This window comes from Nycticebus coucang, chromosome 14, assembly GCF_027406575.1.
Source record: "Nycticebus coucang isolate mNycCou1 chromosome 14, mNycCou1.pri, whole genome shotgun sequence".
NCBI classification, from domain to species: Eukaryota; Metazoa; Chordata; class Mammalia; order Primates; family Lorisidae; genus Nycticebus; species Nycticebus coucang.
Window position 1 is genome coordinate 65,756,950 of NC_069793.1, and position 22,682 is coordinate 65,779,631.

Sequence of the window (22,682 nt, forward strand, 5' to 3'; positions counted from 1 at the left end):
AAAGAAATGTGTATTCTTCTTTTTTTTTTGAGACAGTCTTACTATGTAGCCCTTGGTAGAGTGCTGTGGCATCACAGCTAACAACATCCCAAACTCTTGCTTGGGCTTAAGTAATTCTTTTTCCTCAGCCTCCCAAGTAGCTGGGACTAAAGGCACCCACTGTAATGCCCAGCTGTTTTTTGTTGCAGTTGTCGTTGTTTAGCAGGCCTAGGCCAGGCTCGAACCCACCAGCCTCGGTGTATGTGACTGGCACCCTATTCACTGAGCTACGGGCGCCGAGCCAGAAACATGTATTCTTCTTATTTACTCAAACATGGCTCTTTAAAAATTAATGTGGGGGAGGCGGTGCCTGTGGCTCAAAGGAGTAGGGCACCAGCCCCATATATTGGAGGTGGCAGATTCAAACCCGGCCCTGGCCAAAAACTGCAATAAATAAATAAATAAAAATTATGTGGGGGGCGGCGCCTGTTGCTCAGTGAGTAGGGCCACATACCCCGAGGCTGGTGGGTTCAAACCCAGCCCAGGCCTGCAACAAAAAAACAGCTGGGCGTTGTGGCCAGTGCCTATATCTGAGCTACATGGGAGGCTGAGGCAAGAGAATTGCTTAAGCCCAAGAGTTTGAGGTTGCTGTGAGCTGTGACGCCATGGCACTCTACCAAGGTCAACTTAGTTGTTGTAATTATTTGCCACCTGTAAGAAAGACTCAGACCCCACTTCAGGTATAAATCAGATGGTGATTTATTATTACCTGTGCAGGGGACTGCGGTGATTTATTACAACTGCGCAGGTGGGTCGTTGCCCAAAGGGCCAACGGCCCCGAAGAGAAAAGCAGGCTGTCTTTTATACCCTTTTTGTGCTACGTGGCAAGCCAAGCAAAAACAAGCAGAACGTGGCTGGTTAGCTCAGGGGTAGAGCAGGGGGCTACAGCGTGGCAGTTGGCACGAGGGCGGGGTTACAGAGAGTCGGGGGGTTTGGCACTGGTTACAGTTACATCATGGCAGCTGGCATGGGGACTAACTTGCCATGGGGACAACTTGGGGGATGCAGTACCTTGGGAACTTCACATAGGTAATTTATTTCACCATTGTTTAAGTTCTATCATTGTTACCTGTTGCTAGGAGTTCTTAGGAACTCAGGGAATTTACTTGTTCTATTCTGAAACCTGTTTGAGGAATTAACTGGGGGGGACATGCGGGGGACTAAGGCTGAAACAGGCTGAGACAGGGGCCTTTAGCGGTCCTTTTGCTGGGTACCACATTGTAAGACTCTGTCTAAAAAAAAAAAAAAAGCCTCGGCGCCTGTGGCTCAAGCGGCTAAGGCGCCAGCCACATACACCTGAGCTGGTGGGTTCTAATCCAGCCCAGGCCTGTCAAACAACAATGATGGCTGCAACCAAAAAATAGCCGGGCGCTGTGCCAGGCACCTGTATTTGGGAGGCGGAGGCAAGAGACTCGCTCGAGCCCAGTTATAGGTTGCTGTGAGCTGTGATGTCACAGCGCTCTACCCAGGATGAGAGCTTGAGGCTCTGTCTCAAAAAAAAAAAAAAAAAGAAAAGAAAAATTTAAAAACTAATATCGGGTGGCACCCATAGCTCAGTGGGTAGGGTGCCAGCTACATACACTGAGGCTGGTGGGTTTGAACCCAGCCTGGGCCACCTAAAGAACAATGACAACTGCAACAAAAAAATAGCTAGCGTTGGGGCAGGTGCCTGTAGTCCCAGCTATTTGGGAGGCTGAGGCAAGAGAAGCACTTAAGCCCAAGAATTGGAGGTTGCTGTGAGCTGTGACATCACGGCACTTTTCCGAAGGGGACAGTGAGTCTCTGTCTCTAAATAAATAAATAAAAGAATTAATATGGGGGGGCGGCGCCTGTGGCTCAGTGAGTGGGGCGCCAGCCCCATATGCCGAGGGTGGCGGGTTCAAACCCAGCCCCTGCCAAACTGCAACCAAAAAATACCCTGGCGTTGTGGCGGGCGCCTGTAGTCCCAGCTGCTCCGGAGGCTGAGGCAAGAGAATCGCGTAAGCCCAAGAGTTAAGAGGTTGCTGTGAGCCGTGTGACGCCACGGCACTCTACCCGAGGGCGGTACAGTGAGACTCTGTCTCTACAAAAAAAAAAAAAAAAAAAAAAAAAAAAGAATTAATATGGGATCATATTCCATTTTTTTGCCCAATGTCAAAGCTTTTTTCACATCAGCCAGTATTGAATGATGCTGAAATCACAATTTCTCCCCTTAGCGCAGTGGTTCTCAACCTTCCTAATGCTGTGGCCCTTTAATATAGTTCCTGTAGGTCACGACCCACAGGTTGAGAACCGCTGTCTTAGTGGGAGGAGGGGTGTACTTTACCTAATTACATCACAAATAATATTTTCCTTTTAAAGTGTCAACCTAAATAATCAGAGAGAGAGAGAGATAGTCTGTAAAGAAAATGTGGGCAGCACCTGTGGCTCAACGGAGTAGGGTGCCGGCCCCATATGCTGGAGGTAGTGGGTTCAAACCCAGCCCCGGCCAAAAAAAAAAAAACCGCAAAAAAAAAGAAAATGTTTATTTGAGAATAGAGCATTACAATGGGAATACATATGCCATAGCAAACTATGTAAGTATTTAGGGACTTAAAGACAAGGTTTTTTGTTTGTTTTGAAACAGTCTGTCATTCTGTGTAGAATGCAGTGGCATCATAGCTCACTGCAACTTCAAACTCCTATGCTCAAGAGATCCTCCTACCTCAGCCTACTGAGTAGCTGGGACTACAGGCACATGCCACAATGGTCAGCAAACTTTTTTATGTTTTGGTAGAGATGGGGTCTCCCTCTTGCTCAAGCTGGTCTTGAATTCCTGATCTCAAGTAATCCTCTGGCCTCAACCTCCCAGACTGCTGGAATTACAGGCATGAGCCACTGCACTTGCCCAAGGCAAAGGTTTTTAAAGCAAAAAAAAAAAAGAGGATTACATAATTGTTTTGAAATAATTATCTTTGGCTACAGGGTGATGCCAGTCTGGGATGGGATAGGTGATTGCTAGGCAGATTTTCTCACAGAAGTTTTTTTTTTTTTTTTTGAGACAGAATCTCAGTATGTCCCTCTTGGTAGAGTGCCATAGCATCATAGCTTACAGCAAACCTCAAACTTCGGGCTTAAGTGATTCTCTTGCCTCAGCCTCCCAAGTAGCTGGGACTACAGGCACACACCATAATGCTGGCAGGACTAGAACCCGCCACTCCTGGTATATGGGGCTAGTGCCCTACTCCTTGAGCCACAGGTGCCGCCCGTTGCCACCTATCTTTAACAGAAGTACTCCTTCTACAGACAGCCCAGGCCTGGATTGAGGCTAGAGGTGAAGAGATACCAGGGATCCAGGCCCCGCCCCAAGGGGAGCCCCACAAATAATAACATGGTCTGATGACTGTGGCGGTAGAGGACATATAGGGCTATGGAGGCCCTGGGGCTGGTGTCAGAGAAGCGTTAGTTCAGTGCAAGGATAGGAAAGTGGTCCTGGAGGACTAGGAGCCAAACTGACTACAGGGGAAGGTGTTCCCAATACTAAGCACAGCTTGTGCAAAGGCCTCAAGGGTTTAAGATTAGGACGTGTGAAGGACTGAGCCCAGTTCATTGTGGTTTCCAAGCAGAGAAGGCCTACACTGTCCTGGAGTGTCACTGGCTTTTCTAAGTCCTGTGACCCAGCCCCATCCCATTCTTACTGAGAAGGGACACTAAAAATGAGATTCAAGGGGGGTGGGAAGGAAACCTGGCACTAGGAAGCCTGGAGGGCCCTAAGAATGTAGGTATGAAGTAACCCACATAACCAATGGCCAATAAAAAGAGATAACCAGTGACCAATAGAAAAGGGCAATACTGCCTTGAGGCACAGAGAGGCCAGTGACAGACTTGCAACTGATTTCAAAGGCAGGCCTTTGAGTCTCTGTCTCTCTGCCCTCTGTTCCTTCCTGAGAGAGAAGTGCTCTAAACTTTCTCTTTGTTCTTCCTAATAAATAAAATAAATAAAATTTCTCTTTGTTATCCCAAAACTTGTGCAAGTTACTTTTACTTCCTAACCACACACTCCAGTTTTATTTTCAGTTTCCATTCATTTTTGCTCATTTTCAAATGAATTTTGAAAATTCATTTTCAATCACCCCCTCACTTCGGTTGAACTTTCTAGTTCAGCCTAGTAATGGAACCAGGTCAGCTGGGTTCGAGGAACTGGGACCCTGCAACCCCCAACACTTTTCACCTCTACGGCCTGTAAGGTTGCTGAACAGTGCCCAATTCTCATTGTTTCCTGAGGATGGCCAGGACCCACTGGCTGGCGTGTCCCATGGTGACGCTGTGCCAGGTGAATTCCTCCTTTTGTTTTTCACCCCAACGTGTGCTTGTAGAGCTCTGGACAGGAGTCTTGCTAGAGATAGTTTGATCATAGTTCCCTGCGACCCATGATTTACTTTCAAGTGTATTACAAGAGATGTAGTACACTCAGGTGGCCCTGAGTCAGGATGATGGACTGTTGCTAAAGTAGCCATCCATGACCTTGCAACCAAGCACAGGTAAGCAAGCCCCTTCTTTCCTCTGGGCCAGGACTCTTCCAGATGAAATCAGTTCATCCTTTTACTTTCAGGGAACCTATATCTTTGGAGACCATCCTAAGGTCCTAAACCTTGCTCCCCACAGGGACAGTTCTGCCTACTTTCCTTTTATTCCCAAATCTTGGGTTTTTTTGTCATGAAACCTCTGCACTTGTTCTTCCCCAGATCTAGAGTTGCTTTTCTCTCTCCCTCGGCCAATTACTATTTGATCCTTCACAAACCCAGCTCTAATACCATCATCTGCAAAAAGCGGGCCTCTTCCCTCCAGTCTCTTCCTCGTCTGTACTTTTTCACCTCGCTATCATACTGTGTATACCTTGTGTCTCTGTCTACTAAGAATCCGGGTGTGAGAGGTTTTTATGGCTCTAGTTTGGAGCGCAGCGGATGCTACTTCTGCATTTGGTCTGGGAGCTGTGGGGTTAAGGAACCCTGGCCCTGAAGGCCCCGCCTTCGGAGCGCGCCACCAGGCATGGGGGAGGCCTCCTCGAGGCTCCCAGCGGTAGAGATCCTGAGGCGCCTTTCTTCGACCTCTAGAGTCCAGTTCTTCCCCCGGGAATGCTCTTGGTACAATCCGGGGATTCCCCACCACTTCTTGCCGTCTGACGTCACGGAGTCCCCACTAGGCCGAGGCCCCGCCCCGGCCGCGCCTTTGGGGACAGTAGATGAGCCCCTGGAGGGAGGGAGAGAACGGTCATGGCCAGGCCGGCTACCCCCGGCGACCCTGTCGCCGGCTGGAAACTCCACATTGTGCGGCAGTTGCGGGAGCGGGATCGCACGCAAAAGGCACTCTTCCTGGATCTGGTGCAAGCCTGTGAGTACGCTCTTAGGGGGCTTGGAATTGAAGGGAGGGAGCTCAGGGCGCGGGGAGAGGGTTTGTCTAACTCCTCTGGCTATCACCCAAGTGTGCCAGCGCCTTCCTTCTTCCGACGCCCTGTGCCTTGTGCCTTGAATCTGTTACACCCCACTCCCAACTGGCCAGGATTCCTGTCCCTTCCAATCTCGGCTCTGCTTAGACTTAGAGCTCTTTCTGGGTTAGAGCCCCTTCCTGGTACTCCTGCCCTCTTCGCCACTCATGACCCGGCTCTGCGTCCCACGAGCTGGATTTCCAAGATACTGATTCATCCCTGAGTGTTGGTTTTGCAGAGTATCTTGTGCCTTCCTCTCCCCAGCGGTTCCCAGGGCAGGGTCTGATCCCGGTAGTGCAGTCAAGGAACGTGGGAGTCTCCAGAGCAGTCACTTGTTGGCAGTCGGGGGAAGGAGTGGAACTCTGAGTCTATAAGGATAAAGTTCTGAATTTCAGGCGCTGTCACTAATAGGTGATGGTGCAGGTTTGTGGAGCACCTATGTGCCGGTCTAGCCCAGCTTTAGGAGAGTCCTTACAGGCCCCAAGCTGTGGAAAGTGTGGGTCAAGAGGTGTGGTGGTTTAAGGCAGGATGAACAAACAGGTCTGCATCTGTGTATAGCACCTCTGGTCACCTGACATTGTATGTCTGGGATTTGAAGTTCAACCACAACCACCTTCCAAACTGCTGGTCCTCTCTCTTAAAGGTTGTGAGGCCAAACCCCTACATCCAGGCAGCCTCACTTCACTGCTCTGATGGGCAGTGGAACCATCCAGTTTGAGGAAGAAGTTATCCCCCATCTATCCTCTGGGAGTTGCAAGTCTGAGGACCTAGAGAAATCAAACAGACTGAAGGTCTAGTCATCTTTGTGGTCTTTGGCAGGTCATCTCCCTGAGCCCCAGGTTCATGGCTGTTAATTGGGCATAAATTTGTTGGTGAGGTAAGAGTGCAGTACCCTGGGGGCTGAGGTGGGGTTTGTGTGAGAACTAGGCCAGACCCATGAGCTCAAGGGGCAGGCAAGGCACTGGGTGAGGGAAGGGAGCTAAGGAGCTAAGCCTGGGCTTACCACCCCTATCCTATGCTGCAACTAATGAGAAAAGAGGAAGTGACTCTGGATGGGGGAAGGCGGTATGTTTCAGGGTCAAACCGCCAAACTCACACAGGTCTGCTGGATAGTTGCTCAAGGACTTTCTTTTCTGGTCTGAGGGGATCTTACACCAATCCTGGGGAAGTTAGGATTATTTTTCAGTCCAGATAATTAGAGTCCTTGGAGGGGAAGTGACTTGCCAAAAGACATAGGTAGGTGGAGCTCAATTTGTTTCATCATGTGGCCAAGCTCTTCTTCTTTAGGGCAGGGATAAATCAATCCCAAGGCCCTTCCTTCTTTCAAGACCCTCAGCAGACAGTACCCAGTCATCCCTGGATGCTCCCAGCAGTGGCCATTCTTCAGTCCCTGGGACAGCAGGTCCTCTTCTGGGTGAGCCTGGGGGCTGGTGCTGTGAGGAGGCTGTGGCAAGGCTGAAAGTTCTATAGTGTTGCACAAATACCTCTCTGGCAAGGGGCAGAGTCCACTCCACCGGAATCTTTCCCACTCCCAGAATCCTGGGCTCCTGCAGCTCTCCTGCCAGAGGTTACTTGTATGCCAGGGGTCTGCTAGAAAGCATCTATCTCTAGACTAACCTGTGCACCCCCAGATAACCATCTGCTAGAGAAGGCTGAGCTGCTGGACAAGTTCTCAGAGAAGCTGCAGCTGGAGCCAAATGATGTTACTCCCACCACTCACCAGGGCCCCTGGTGAGTGTATGTATGTCCATGGTCACAATGAGCTGCCTGGCCTGGGCCCTGCTCCCACTGCCTGTGCTGGGTTCTCTCCTGGTCCCTGTCTGCTGCCCAGGGGTGGTGGTGTGTGTGTGTGTGGGGGGGGCAGCAAAATCTCCTCTCTCCCTTGCCCTTTTCAGTCTATCTTTCTGCGTGTGTCCAATCTCCTTCCCCTTGCACCCTGCACTCTTGTCTTTTACCCTTCTCAGTCTTTTTCCATCTCTCCATTCCTTACCTGATGCCTACAGAAAGGGTCTTACTGCTTATTCCAAAGAAGGAGTGAAGATAAGAACCAGGAAAGGGTTGGGGCTCAGAGTTGCAAGGTTCTTCTTGAGGAGGGTTCTTGGCTGGGGAACCGAGGGTCTGGGGGCTTCCAGAACAGAGGAGTCATGGACTGCTAATTTCTGGAGACTTGTTTTTTTTTGCTGACTTGCATCTTCCCCAGGAGAAAGTCAATGGCTCTTGTTTCAGGCCTTTTATGTGGCATCCTCTGGGTGCCTCACACTTTGGGGTGAATGGAGGGACAATGAGAACCACTCTCTGATTTGTTGGCAGGGAGGAGGAGTCAGGGCCTGACTTAGACCAAGCCCCAGCACTGGCCACTCTGAGGGTGAAGTGGCAGGAGAAGGAGGAGGGGCTCCGGCTGGTTTGTGGTGAGGTAAGCTGGGTAGGGGTCTATGAATGGGGCAGGGCCAGGGTCCTGAACTTTGGGGCTGGGAGACATGGTCCAAGGGGGCCAGCAAGTGAGGAGTACTTGCTATGTTTGCAGCACCCCCCAAGTCTAGTGCTGTGAGTGAGCCCCACTGACTTGGAAGTTGGGCAGGGGTAGAGCACTCCTGGAACCATAGGATGAAGAAGGCTGTGACAGCAGCTAGAGGGAGTGAGGTGTGCAGGTGCTTCACTGCCTATTCCCCATCCAGTTGGCTTAGCCTGCTCTACTCCTCACCCCTTGCTCAGGCCTTACCCCAAGGCCTAGCACCAGTTGTCCTCAATGTACATTTGCAAACTAAAGAAATAAGCTCATTTAGTCCATGGGCAGGATGTGGTCCCTCCACCTGACACTACGCCTGAACTCGCCCCTACAATAGAGCACTGTCTCTTGGCTTCTCTTTCCCCGCACTTTCCTGGTTTTCCTCTCATTTCTGTGGCTGTTGCTTCTGAACTTCCTTCCTGGGCTTCTTTCCCTCTTCCCTGTCTGTCCCCTCCTTTTAAATATGGAAGTTCTTGGAACTTGGTTGGCTCACTTATTCATTCATTCGCCCCATCCATTCTTTCAATGTTTATTAATAATTGCTATTGCCAGGCCGGGTTCGGTGGCTCATGTCTGTCTTAGGGACTGTCTCTTTGATGACTCCCAGGTCTGTCTCTAGCCCAGCCTTCTCTTCAATGCTCATAACTCTCTTGGTCAGTTGCTTTTTGGATATAAGATCTAAAATTAGACTCAAAATCTTACATGTAATAATATGCCCAACACCATTTTAAGAGTTGACTCCTTGCAGGCACTGAGCTAAGCATTATTTCAGCTAATCCTTCACATTATGGTTGCAGAAGAGGAAACTGAGGCTTAGGGAGGTAAATCCAGGCTTTGAACCCTCTTCCATACAAATCTACCCTCTACCCTCTGTGATCTCCATTCATTCATTCATTTTTTTTTTTTGTAGTTTTTGGCCGCTTTGAGCCACAGGCGCCATCCCCATTCTTTTTTTTTTTTGAGACAGGGTCTCACTTTGTTGCCCTGGGTAGAGTGCCATGGTGTCACAGCTCACAGCAACCTCCAACTCTTGGGCTTAAGCAATTCTCTTGCCTCAGCCTCCCAAGTAGCTGGGACTACAGGCGCCTGCCACAATGCCCGATTATTTTTGTTGTGGCTGTTGTTGCAGTTGTTGTTGTTTTAGCTGGCCTGGGCCAGGTTCGAACCCACTAGCTTTGGTGTATGTGGCCAGTGCCCTACCCACTGAGCTACGGGCGCCGCCCCATCTATTCTTTCAATGTTTATTAATAATTGCTATTGCCAGGCCGGGTTTGGTGGCTCATGTCTGTAATCCCAGCACTTGGGAGGCCGAGGCGAGTGGATTGCTTGAGGTCACAAGTTCGAGCCCAGCCTGAGCCAGAGTGAGACCTCATCTCTAAAAATAGCCAGGCATTGTGGCAAGTGCCTGTAGTCCCAGCTACTTGGGAGGCTGAGGCAAGACAATCGCTTGGGCCCAGGAGTTTGAGGTTGCTGTGAACTGTGACACCACAGCACTCTACCAGAGGTGACAAAGTAAGACTCTGTCTCAAAAAAAAAAAAAAAATTTGCTATTGCCAAGGAAAATGGAATGCAGTGGTGGTGAGCAAGACCTGGCTCTATGGGGCTTCCAGTCCTCCTAAGAAGATTGAGTTGGGCCAGTAAATACACATCTAGTCATAGCATGCTAAGTCACCTGCCCAACACAGGTGTTAGCATAGGGTATGAACTCATTTGAGAGCCTCTCCCGCACAGGCGCTGTTGTAGTGGCAACTTAATGTTTGCTTGAGAGGTGATTCTCAAACATTTGACCCCAGCTGCTGGGCTGTAAGCTCCCCAAGACCAGGGATGCCTTTGTTTTGCCTTGTTGTATCCTTGAGGCCTGTCTCCACAGTCCATACTAATGAGTATGTGTAGGCTAAGTGATGGATATGGTGGACTGTCCCTCCTGTGACTGCCCCAAGTGGTTGTCATGCATGCTGGAAAGTCAAAACACCTCTGACTCTTCCCAGCCCTCTGTCCTGCGTTGGTCACCAGCTTGTTGACTCTGCCTCCAAATCCATCAACTTCTGGTTCCTGTATCATATTTGAACTGGTCCAAGTTACTCTTATCCTTAGCTGGAGGGTGACTCCTTGGGAACCTCCTGTCTATTCTCCATATAACATTTGGAGTGATATCTTTTAATAACAAAAATGGTCTCCACTAAAGGCAAGCAATACACAAAACATGCTTGTTGTAAAGAATTTTAGAGACTAGAAGACCATAGAATAAAAAGGAAGAGCCTCTTTCACAAACACCAAAAAAAGCCCCTTTCATCACCTCTCCCCAGTATAGCATGGTGTAGATCTTCCAAAGTTCCTCAGCCCTGCTCCCCACTCGAGTTCTCCAGCCTCCTGTGGCATCTCCTTTGAGCTCACGGCCCCCTCTGCACACTCCTTCCCGGGACACAGTCTGTTCCCATTGGATATGCCAGGGGATGGGGATGGGGGCTTTTTCTTTAATTCTCCTTAGCACTTTTTCATATAACATAAGCATTTATCATTATTATAACTTTTTACTTTGAAATAGGGATTCATAGGAAGTTGCAAAGACAGTACAGAGAATTCCTGTGTACCTTTCCCCCCATTGTCTACATCTTGCATAAATATAGTACATACAACCAGGAAACTGATTTGGTATGAAAGTATATATATATAGTTCTTCCTTTTTTTATCCCATGCGTAGATGTGTGCAACCATCAAGACACAGGCACTATTTCATCACCACAAAGATCTCCCACCTTTTGGTGCTGAGGAAGTCAGTGAGAAAGAGACCCCAGGCAAGGCATTTCTCCCCAGTGTGAACGAGGAACATTAGGGGCACAGGTTCTGAGCACCTCTGGCCCCAGCCAAGGCTGGGGGCTCTTATTGCTAACCTGTTCCTGTGTTTTTCTCACATGGACCTGGTAAGGAGGGATTGGGGAGCAAAGTCGGTACTGTCCACCTGCACTGCCATGACTCCCTGTGTCTTTCTCACTGACTTCCTCAGCTCCAAAAGGTGGGAGTTGGGCTTTGCCAGCTCTTGGCTGTCAGCTGACGGAGTGCTTAGTGAGGCAGGAGTACAGATGAAATGATGCTCACCTCACACCCAGGCTGGTGGGGAAGCTCCAGTAATCAGTCTGGGCCCTGTGCTCCTACAGTCCCTTCCTGTTCTTAGCCTTGTGTGCCTCTGCTAGGGGATCCTCCCTCCTCTCTGACATTGGTGATTGCAAAGGCCAGGGGTTGGGGATGGCACCGGAAGCCAGCTGTTGGAGATGCTTTGGGGAACAGAACTCACATCCCTTGAACCCCTCCTATAGGTCAGTACTTCAACTGGACGATAATATAATGGGTGGCCTGGGCTCAAATATCAGCTCTGCCACTTAGCTATGTGACTTTGGGCAAGACACTTTAACCTTTCTGTGTCAATGTCCCTGCCAAAGGAGAATGGCAATTCCAATCTTACATTGTTATGAGAATTTAAAGAATTAATATGTGTAGAGTGCTCAGAACAAGGCATGGCACGTGCAAGTGCTATAAAACGTTTGTCAGCATTTGAAATGTTACTCCTCTTCAGAGTATTACCATATGAAGTAAGCACTATGCACTATTGTTCCCATTTTGCAGATGAGGAAATGGAGCAGATTCTTCTTGCTAAAGAGGTTCAGTGACTACCCCGGGGTGACAGAGAAACTAAGAGGCACAGCTAGGATGGAAACCAACATGTCAGACTGCAGGGCCTCAGGCCTTTCCCTTGTTACACAAAGCAGCAGTGCATCCTTGTGCAAGATCCCAAACCTCTCTGAGCCTCAGCTTTCTTTTCAGTAGGGGGCGGGCGGGTGGAGTAGCAGACTGTCCCACCGGCCCCTTCTGCCCGGGAGGGGCTGCAGGCTGGGTGTGAGCACTGCACAGAGACACCCATGCCCACCTGTCTGGCCCCTCCGCCGCTTCCAGATGGCCTACCAGGTGGTGGAGAAGAGCGCAGCCCTGGGCACCCTGGAGTCGGAGTTGCAGGAGCGGCAAAACAGGTAAGGCGCGGACTGTTTGGCGAGGTACGGCTCCCAGCTCTGGGAAGCTCGGGTCCTAGAGCTTTGCCCGTGTGCCCATAGCCCAAGACTGTGGTTGGAATCCCGGAGGCCTCTGACAGCAAAAGACTGGTTGGAGAGAGCTCGCTCAGAGTTAAGCTAGTCTGTCTTGGTTCCGAGGCGGGTATTCCCACTGGGCAGAGACGGCAGAGGCTCGAAACCCACTGCTCCCTCCAGGCTGGCGGCGCTGGAGGCCCGCCTGGCGCAGCTGCGAGAGGAGCGGGTGCAGCACGCCCGGCAGGTGGAGGAGCAGCAGGCGCGGAACGCCGTGCAGCTGGCGGACTACGAGGAGCTGCGCGCGCTCGCCGGGCTCCAGGAGGCGGCCCTGCGCCGGCTCCAGGAGGAGGCGCGCGACCTGCTGGAGAGACTCTTGCAGCGCAAAGCGCGCGCCGCCGCGGAGCGCAACCTGTGCAACGAGCGCCGGGAGCGGTGAGGGAGCTGGCCCCGCCCCTTCGGAGGGTAGGCCCCGCCCCCTGGGGGGTCCGGATTCGCAGTCAGCGTCTGAGAGGGACAGGGCAGCGGGCGCGACCGCGACCGCGACCGCCTGCTGAGGAGAGGGGTTGGGTCTCCTCTCTGCCTGAAGGCCGGGGCACCCCAAGCGCCACTTCCGGGCGTTTCTACCTTCCAGGGCCAAGCAGGCACAGGTGTCCCAGGAGCTGAAGAAAGCTGCCAAGCAGACTGTGAGCATCAGCGAGTAAGAACCGGGACGGGCGGGCCCTGACTCTTGTGCTCTGCAGCCAGCTGGCTGTACTCGGCCTCCCGCCGCTTCCTACGGTGCGTCTGACTACAGGGGTGCACTGCGGCGGTCCCCAGGCCCCCGAGTAGATGGGGCCCACAGGATTCGTGCAGAGATGTGTGCTCATGGGTCCCTGCACGAGTGCATCCCTCAGGTGGGCCCACAGAGCCCCTCCTCACTGGGAATTCACACCTCCACCTGGGGCAGGGAGCTGAGGGCCTGGATCCTCCGGGCCTCTCTGAACTTCATTCCCCCTGGCAGGAGGCCAAACACCCTAGGCGGTGGGATCAGGGAGGAGGCCGTGGCCGTGGCCGCTGAGTCAGAGCCCCTGGACAGTGAAGCTTGTGAGAAGTGGAAGAGGCCCTTCAGGTGAGGACCCAGGTGTCTGTCGCAGAACTGTGAGCCCCACCCCAGAGGCTGCCAGAATCTTCCTCTAAGGCCTAGAGGCCCATTTTTGGATTGGAAGGTGGCCTGGAGAGAGGCTGAGGTATAGCTCAGACCTCTTAGGAGTGGTCTGACCTTCTTTCCTGGAGCCACTGAGGGTCAGTGCCACCTCAGGGACCCCAACCCCTGCCCTCAGCACATTCCCTCAGCAGAGCCCTGGGGGGGGGGTGTCAGACTGGTGAATGAGACCCACCAGGGAGAATCTATGGGTAAGGCCCAGGGCTCAGTTGTCCCAAGCATGTGTGTGGAGGCACACGTTTGCAAGCGTGTGCATAACCAGGGATATGAGGCACACGTGTGTACAAATTTGGGCGGGCATTGCCTGTGGACTTGTGAGCATGGGTAGATGTGTGCTTACACTGATGGAACCTGATCAGAGCTTCAATCTTTGGGTGCCTTCCACTCCATCTCCCCTAACTGTCTCGGTTTGCCTGTCATTGAGGCCATCCTCCCCACCCCCACACCGACTATTCCCCAACCTAGATGCTCTTCTACCTCAGCCTTTCCTTGCAGGTCCCCTCAGGGCAGTGAAGGAACCTTGGGGAAGGGCATGAGATGCTGGTCTTAAAGTCCTTGACAGCCCTGGTCGGCCAAGTTATCCCAGGACACTCTGTTGGTTGTGTCTGAGGTTGCTCAACAAGCCCAGGGTTTCCTTCCACTCCCACTTCCCACCCCTGTGCTGTCCTAGCCTGGGAGCACATTTGCCTTCTTTCTTCCCCATAGGCCCCAGTCTCCCAGGAGTTTTTTTTTTTTTTTTTTTGGGGGGGGGGGAGACGGAGTCTCACTTTGTTGCCCTTGCCCTCGGTAGAGTGCTGTGGTGTCATAGCTTAAAGCAACCTCTGACTCTTGGGCTCAAGTGATTGTCTTGCTTCAGCCTCCCGAGTAGCTGGGACTAGAGGCACCCGCCACAACGCTTGGCTGTTTTTAGAGGTAGGGTTTCTCTCTGGCTTGGGCTGCTCTTGAACTTGTGAGCTCAGGCAATCAATCCATGCTTCTTGGCCCTCTGGAGTGCTGTGATTACAGGTGTGAGCCACTGCTGTCTGGTCCTTCCAGGAGCTTTTGTTGGTGGGCACTTATGGGGGTAAGGCAGTCCTTACCATCATGGTGGACCCTTGGGAAGATTTTTGTTACCAGATCCCTCCCTGCCTCTACCTTCCTGAGATTGGTCTAGGTCACTTCACTTCCCTGGTCTTGGAGAAGTCAAGTTCAATAGGTTATGAGCGTCTGGGTCTCCAGTAAAGTGTAAGGATGAATGACATCTGTTTGCACATGCACATCTCTTGGTTCTATCCAGGTCTGCCTCAGCCACCTCTCTGACGCTGTCCCACTGTGTGGATGTGGTGAAGGGACTTCTGGAGTAAGTGTGTGTGCCTGTGAGTGTGCTACCATGTGTGTAAAGGGGTTGGGCCTCTTGGTACCCTGTGTTGGGCTTTCTGAGTCCAGGCTTAGTCTGTGTGTGTGCTTTGGCCTGTCCGTCCATATGGTGCCCAGCTGTCTGTGAGTCTCTGTTGGACCCGGGAGGCAGGATCTAGGAGTATGCTCTCATCCCCACGCCCCACTCAGCTATCTTCCAGGCTCTGCCCTCATCCAGAGGCCTCACAGGGGACCAAGAGCTCCAAGCTGAGGCCAGACACCTGGGAAACTGAGGCTCAGAAATGTCAGGGACTTGATCAGAGTCACAGAACCAAGCAGCGGCAAGGCCAGGACTGAAACCTCAGCCCTGAGTTTCTTCACACGCACCACTCTTTCTGCTTCTGTACCTGTCTCTGCATAACCTGCCCTATCTCTGCACTGACCCTGGGTCACAGGCTGGGTTGGGAATGTGCTGTCTGTACCTTGGAGTCATGTTCTACCTCCTGCCATGTCTGTTTTCCATTGTTGCTGCTTCAGGGCAGCTGGAGGCTCCCATGTCAGAAGGCTTTGCTGAATGCCCTCTTGCTGCCCTTCCCCCACCCCAGTTTCAAGAAGAGGAGAGGTCATTCAATTGGGGGAGCCCCTGAGCAGCGATACCAGAGCATTCCTGTGTGCGTGGCTGCCCGACTTCCTACCGGAGCTCAGGATGTGCTGGTGAGGGGGGAGATGGCTGCACTTGTGGAGCAATGAGAAGGGAGGACAGGCACCAGGGCTGGTTCCAGGAGGGTGGGGAAGTGAGGCTGGGCTGCTAGCAGGGTTGGGAGGCTGCCCTTCACAGCTTGTGATGGGAACCACTCCGGTATAGTATAATAGGAACACAGACTGGGGAGGTAGAGACAGGAGACCAGCCAGGAGAGAAGCATAGCGGGGAGGCTGCTGCAGGGTCTGGGCAGAGGTGATGAGGCCTGGTGGGATCAGGTTTGAAATTTAAGGTTTTAGATGGAGAGACCTGGGGTGGGGACAACAAGTCAGCAGTGGGCCATGATACCGTGTATGGGCATACCTGAGATGCCAGCCTGTGAGCAGGCACCAAGAGGCATGTGTGGGGATGACCCAGGGCACCAACCTCCCCTTTTCCCCACAGGATGCCCACCTCTCTGAAGTCAATGCTGTTTGTTTTGGCCCCAATGGCAGCCTCCTGGCCACTGGAGGGGCTGACTGCCTTATCCATCTCTGGAATGTTGTAGGAGGTAAGGATTCCTTCTCTGTAGGTCAACCTAGTGCTTTCTGTCCAGACCCTATCCTCAGTGTGCTTCTTGCTGGGTAAGGGTCTCTGACCTCCTTGTGTTCCCCTCCTGGAACATTCTGTGGTTAGTGCCTAGATAAGCCCTTGGCAAGAGTGAGTTCTGGGCTTGCTGCCCTGAAGAAGGGTAGACCCTGCCAGTTCTTGGGGTCCAGACCTGCAAGAAGGGGAGGGTTGAGCTCCAGTAGTCTCAGGTGGGGGGCGATGGGGAGGGTCCCCTATCTTGAGGTCTAATAGAGACCGGCCCTTGAGGACCAAGTCCTGGCCCCACCAGGCCACCCCTTCTAATGTCACTCGAGCTCTCAGGTCTCAGTTGATTATCTGCTTTGGGGCAGCTCTTGTGTTCTGTAAGGGGAGGGTATGGAGCGCCTGGAAGCTTCCTAGAAAAGGCAAGTCTAGGCCTGGCCCGGCTTGCTGTGTGACCTAGGGACAGTCCCTTCTCTCTGGTCCTCTCTAGCCTTCTCTGTGAAATGACTGGCTGCCACCTGGGACTCACTGCCAGCAGTTAAGAGAGATACAACCTGCAGCCCAGGCCTGCAGAACAGATCCAGGGATTCTGTCCTTTAAACTGGAGGAGACTGATCTTCCCACTGTCAATCCAAATTCCTCTATTTCATGAAGTTCTTGATCTTATTTCAACTGTCTCTTCTCCTGGCTCCCCAGGTCGCTTGAAGGCCAACCAGACCCTTGAAGGAGCTGGTAGCAGCATCACCAGTGTGGACTTCGATCCCTCGGTGAGGGGACTTTGCCCTAGTGGTGCAGGATTGCCCCTCAGTCTCCACACTGGGCTTGTGGAGGCTCTGCCTGAGGGCATGTCATGGGGACCCTAGGACTGGCCCTCAGGCTGTCATGTAGTCCTTCCCTGGGCCTGAAGCTCCTCTGTTTGCCTCGGTGACCCAGGCCATGGGGAGCTCTGGGGCATCCCCTTACCCCAGCTTTCTGGCCTCTGCCAGCCCCCATCTCACCACCTCTCTTCCACTCTCCTCTCCAGGGCTCCCAGGTTTTAGCAGCTACTTACAATCGGGCTGCCCATCTCTGGAAGGTGGGGGAGATACAGTCCAAGGTGAGGCTGACTGTGGAGGAAGTCTGGGGGTTGGGGTTGTACTTCAGGACTGGGGGTGCTGTTATGGGATCTTGGCTATGTCCTTGATCCATATCTGGGATGGGGTGGCAGGAGACACTGTCTGGACACAAGGACAAGGTGACAGCTGCCAAATTCAAGCTAACAAGGCACCAGGCAGTGACTGGGAGCCGAGACCGGACTGTGAAGGAGTGGGACCTCGGTCGTGCCTACTGTGAGGCCCTGCCCCTACCATCCCTCCCCACCATCCTGGAAACCCCTGCCAGAGTAGGAGGGACCTCACCCTGCTCTCTGGGGGTGGGTCTGAGATTCACAGCCATTTAGAGTAAAACTTCCCAAGGCCCTCATCCGTTCTCCATTGGTGTTTTCTGCCTTGTTTCTTAGTGACCTTAGGCTCTGGGACAGTGAAGGGGTGGAGTGAGCCCTGGCCCAGAAAGCAGCAGATCTGGGTTTTAAGGCACTGCCCTTCTGGGCCTCAGCTTCTCTGTATGTTCCCTGGGCTGGCTCCTGACAACTGTCCTCTGAGACCCTAGATTTGCTCCTTGGTCCCCAGGCTCCAGGACCATCAACGTCCTTTCCTACTGTAATGACGTGGTATGTGGGGACCACATCATCATTAGTGGCCACAATGACCAGAAGATCCGGTTCTGGGACAGCAGGTGACAGGCTCAGGTTGTGTGTCGGGTGGCAGGGGCTTGGGCAAAGCTTTTAAGCTCTCATTCCTTTTTCTTGGCCATGGCAGCAAGAGTCATGGTGGCATCTTGGGGAAGTAAATCTGTGGGGATGGCACTGTCAGCTGATGGCCTCTCTGCTGGACGTGGCCCCTTGAGGGCCCAGCTCCCCGGAAATTGCCACTATCCTAGTGGCTGTCTGTCCAATGCTGGATTCTACCTGGTCCTTGCAGCAAAGATGGGGAAGCACCTTTTCCCATTTAGTAATTGCTTTTTGGCCAAAAGGAAAAAAGTTCCTTTAGTTATTTTTTAGACCTAAGAGCCTCACTTTGGGCTTGGACAGTTTATAAAAGCAAGCCAGAGCTGATGCTGGGCCTGCCTCAGGCTTTTACTCACTGGTCTTCAGCGATTGCTGTTTGTAGTTATCCCTCTCTCTTTCACACTTTTATTTATTTATTATTTATTTATTAATCTCTAAATGTTCTCCAGGATCTCTTTCACATTCTTAAAGACAGACTTTTCATTGTTTTTCTTCCAGTGCTTGTGTTAGTGACCCAAGTGTTTCAGGGGCTCTCTGGCTGTCAAATTAGAGTCTGCTTAAGTTCCTCAATGAAGGGAGCTGGCTACAGTGGAGAGAAGGGTTGACAGTCGCTGTCAGCTTTGGCCCCAGCAATCAGAGGTCCTGGGATGCTTCTGGACTTTATTAGCTTGGAAAACTGCCACCCTCGGCCCCTTGCTGTCTGGAATGGCCGGGGCTAGTAGCTATTCCTTATCCCTGTCTCTGTCCCTCCTCCTTAGGGGCCCCCACTGCATCCAGGTTATCCCTGTTCAGGGCCGGGTTACCTCCCTGAGCCTCAGCCACGACCAGCTACATCTGCTCAGCTGTTCCCGAGACGACACACTCAAGGTCATCGACCTGCGTGTCAGCAATATCCGTCAGGTATTCAGGTACCAGCCTTCTGCCTACTGATTCTTAGCCTTTGCTGGGGTGGCGGAGCCTCTCTATAAAAGGCCCTCTTGTTGCTTTCCCTGGAAGCCCCTCCAGACCAGGTCCTGCTGAGACACCCGACCCCTTGACAGAAAGAGGAATTGAGAGAGAGACTGGGGGCTGCCTCCATTCTGACCCTAACCTTGTCTGTCCTCAGGGCTGATGGCTTCAGGTGTGGTTCTGACTGGACCAAAGCTGTGTTCAGGTGTGTCTGTGAGCGCATAGGCCTGTGCCTAAGTGTGCCCCAATCTGACCCTGTGGGAGTTCTCCCCTCTGATGCCCTGATCTCTTGCTCTGCTATGGCCACTGCAGCCCGGACAGAAGCTATGCCCTGGCAGGTTCCTGGGATGGAGCCCTTTACATCTGGGATGTAGACACTGGGAAACTGGAGAGCAGTCTTTGGGGACCCCACTGGTGAGCATGGCCACCACCCTCTCATCCGCCCACCCCGGCTCCAGGGCCAGTGCTGCCTGGCCTCATTCCTGCTGAGCCAGTTCCAGGTTCTGATATACCTGGGACCCTAGAATCCCCAGCTCTGCCCCTATACCCCCCAGAGCCCATCATAGTTCTGAAGGTACCTTTCCACACATACTGGGTCTGTCCTCACCACAGCCCTGTCACAGATGGGTAACAGGCCCAGAGAGGGGCCGCAGGCTGCCCATGTCCAATGGTGAGAGGCAGAGCCAGGCTACAGGCCCAGCTCCTGATGCTTCCTGAAGCCTGCCCCCCTCTCCTCAGTGCTGCTATCAATGCTGTGGCCTGGTGCTGTTCCAGGAGCCATGTGGTGAGCGTGGACCAGGGCAGGAAGGTTGTACTTTGGCACTAGGGCCACGATTCACCTTGCCTAGGCTGGAGCTCTGGTCCAGAAGCCCGAAGAACTGCTTTCCTTAGCACCACGGAGCTCCAGAGCAGCAGGGGAGGGGGTGGCCTCAGGATTTAATGGGGAAGAAGGCCTGGCAGGACCTGGCCTGTTGGTTATAAACAAAGTATAGTTTGGGTCGAATATGGACTTTGTTTATTTTTTGTTTCCTCACTTTCTCTCCCCAAAGTAGAAAAATTACATCTGAACTATGTCTGTTTGGTTCTTTGCAGCATGCAGGGTACAGAGAGATCTTTGAGCTGGTGGGTTTGGGGAATCCAGGCCCTGCCCCAGTCGTCCTCCCACACACAGCTGGGCAGAGCCAGCCTGCCTGTGCCTGGGGAGACAGGTACTGCTCAAGGCTAACCATGGACACAGCATGAAAAAGGGCCTGGAGGCAGCAAGGAACCATAGGATGTGATCCTGGGTTCAACCCGGTCCTGAGTTGAGGCCAAACCAACACAGAGGGCCCTCCTAACTTCAGGTACCCGTGGTAGACTTAGGCTGTAAAGGGGCCTTGGGAGCTCTGAGGAGAGGGCAGCATAGAGGGGTCCTGGTGGAAAGAGTCCTAAAACCTCAGAGTGCTACCACAGTCCTTGGTGCCCTGTGCCTGCCTTTCACTGAAGCTGTGTCTTTCCTCCAGAGCCAGAGCCCCAGTGAGGCAGAGCAGGGCCTGTGTGTTTGTGCCTGGGGAGTGCTGTGGGCCAGGTCTGGGCTGCAGGCTTCGCTTATATTGGCACCTGTTTCATCTTCATGGCAAGCCTCTAGAGTATAGGGCAGAGCTGACAGAACTTCACCAGCCTAGGGCTGGGTACAGACCCGCGGAGGCTGAAAAGTGTTGGTTAAATGTCAAAATCTATACTCTACTGATTCCCAGATCACTGCTGAATTCCAAGTGACATACCCAGCTACTTCCTGCATGTGAACTTTTCCCCTCACAAATTACATCCTTGGGCACCAGAGCTTGGTTGCTGCCCCTGCAGTCATCTAGATTTGCTGTCCCTCCCATATCCCCTGCTTGCCATGACCACAGTGACTTTCTCGGGTGTCCAACCCTTAGAAGTTCTCCTGCTGCTTTTTTTTTTCTTTTCTTTTCTTTTTTTTGCAGTTTTTGGCCAGGGCTGGGCTTGAACCCACCACCTCCGGCATATGAGACCTGCGCCCTACTCCTTTGAGCCACAGGTGCTGCCCTCACTATTCTTAATGTCTTTTTTTTTTTTATGAGACAGAGCCTCAAGCTGTCGCCCTGGGTAGAGTGTCATGGCATCACAGCTCATAGCAACCTCCAACTCCTGGGCTCAAGTGATTCTCCTGTCTCCACTTCCCAAGTAGCTGGGACTACAGGCGCCCACCACAATGCTGGGCTATTTTTTGGTTGCAGCCGTCATTGTTTGGCAGGCCCGGGCTGGATTCGAATCCGCCAGCTCAGGTGTATGTGGCTAGCACCTTAGCTGCTTGAGCCACAGGCGCTGAGCCTATTCCTAATGTCTTACCTATGCTTTTCTTTTTGTCCAAAATGTTCCCTTATCCCCTAGCTCCCAGTTCAAACTTTTCTTTCAGGACCCCCCTTCTTACACACACACACACACACACACACTCACACTCACACACACACACAGCCTTTCCCTTGCCTGCTAGGCTGATAGAGGCCCCCTTGGTCCCTGTACGCACCTGCTTGTACCTCTCTTCCTCTATTTTATTTTATTTTTTATTTATTTATTTTTTTGTAGAGACAGTCTCACTTTATGGCCCTCGGCAGAGTGCCGTGGCCTCACACAGCTCACAGCAACCTCCAACTCCCGGGCTTAAGCGATTCTTTTTTTTTTTTTTTTTTTTTTTTAATTTTTTTATTAAATCATAAGTGTATACAATGATATGATTATGGGGTATCATACACTCACTTCATAAACCATTTGACACATTTTTATCCCAGTGGTTAACATAGCCTTTCCGGCGTTATCTCAGTTACTGTGCCAAAACATTTAATAAGCGATTCTCTTGCCTCAGCCTCCCGAGTAGCTGGGACTACAGGCGCCCGCCACAATACCCGGCTATTTTTTGGTTGCAGTTTGGCCGGGGCCAAGTTTGAACCCGCCACCCTCGGTATATGGGGCCGGCGCCTTACCGACTGAGCCACAGGCGCCGCCCCTCTATTTTATTTTTTAATTTTTTGAGATAGAATCTCACTTTGTTGCCCTCGGTAGGGTGCTGTGGCGTCACAGCTCACAGCAACCTCAAACTCCTGGGCTTAAGTGATTCTCTTGCCTCAGCCTCCCAAGTAGCTGGGACTACAGGTGCCTGCCACAAAGCCCGGCTATTTTTAGAGACAAGGTCTTGCTCTGGCTTAGGCTGGTCTCAAACCTGTGAGCTCAGGCAATCTACCCACCTCAGCCTCCCAAGTACTGGGATTACAGGCATGAGTCACCACTTCCGGTATCTACCTCTCTCTATTTTAATCAGGGGGAGACAAGGCCAGGTGGGAACTGAGTATTCCTTGGGATCAGGCCTCGCACAGAGAAAGCCTCAGGAAATGTCTATTACGTGGTTAAATTCTCTTATTTAAGGTCTCTCAAATCTTGCCATCTCACCCTCTAAGATTCTAGGATTCCAACCATTCTTCAAATCCAAGACTTCTCCCACCATCTTTCCCAGTCCTCATGCCCTGGCTCCCAGTGACCAACAGGGGTCACTCGCTGCCTAGTCTATGCCAAGGAGCTCCTGCTATCAGGAGCTCATGGCTGGAGATTCCATCACTCCTGCAGCCACCATTCTTGAGTAGTTTGGGTGTGATAGGCACCGTTCTTTGCTCTTTAGGCAGCATCTTATTTGTTCCTCTCAACCACTCTGCAATGTAGATCTGTAGATCTGTTTTCCAGGTGAGAAATTGCTTAGCTTCAGAGAAGCTAAGGAATTTAAGATCACACCAGATAGTGACACAGCTCAATTGTGACTGTATCTCTCACACAAACCCACTCTCTTTCTCTTTTCTTTTTTTTTGTAGAGACAGAGTCTCACTTTATGGCCCTCGGTAGAGTGCCGTGGCGTCACATGGCTCACAGCAACCTCCAACTCCTGGGCTCAAGTGATTCTCCTGCCTCAGTCTCCCGAGTAGCTGGGACTACAGGCGCCCGCCACAACGCCCGGCTATTTTTTGGTTGCAGTTCAGCCGGGCCCGGGTTT

General features: G+C 52.1%; 1 protein-coding gene across 9 annotated transcripts; it reads left to right on the forward strand.

Annotated features, from left to right (window-relative positions):
- The first annotated feature begins 5,156 nt into the window (after positions 1–5,156).
- Positions 5,157–20,406, forward strand: ATG16L2 (autophagy related 16 like 2). 9 transcript variants are annotated; one of them, XM_053562016.1, is made up of 20 exons: positions 5,266–5,388; positions 6,126–6,273; positions 6,770–6,896; positions 7,114–7,213; positions 7,793–7,895; positions 11,937–12,010; positions 12,245–12,496; positions 12,696–12,761; positions 13,065–13,172; positions 14,542–14,604; positions 15,206–15,314; positions 15,745–15,850; positions 16,567–16,637; positions 16,895–16,966; positions 17,078–17,198; positions 17,538–17,643; positions 18,454–18,603; positions 18,801–18,848; positions 18,956–19,057; positions 19,382–20,406. In XM_053562016.1, the coding sequence occupies exons 2-20, from the start codon at positions 6,175–6,177 to the stop codon at positions 19,467–19,469; spliced, it is 1,965 nt and encodes a 654-aa protein (XP_053417991.1). In that variant the 5' UTR covers positions 5,266–5,388; positions 6,126–6,174; the 3' UTR covers positions 19,470–20,406. The 9 variants fall into 9 exon arrangements, with proteins under 9 accessions (XP_053417993.1, XP_053417994.1, XP_053417991.1 ...); XM_053562017.1 differs by lacking the exon at positions 14,542–14,604; XM_053562020.1 differs by lacking the exon at positions 19,382–20,406 and having other exon boundaries at positions 18,454–18,595; positions 18,956–19,039.
- The last annotated feature ends 2,276 nt before the right edge of the window (positions 20,407–22,682 follow it).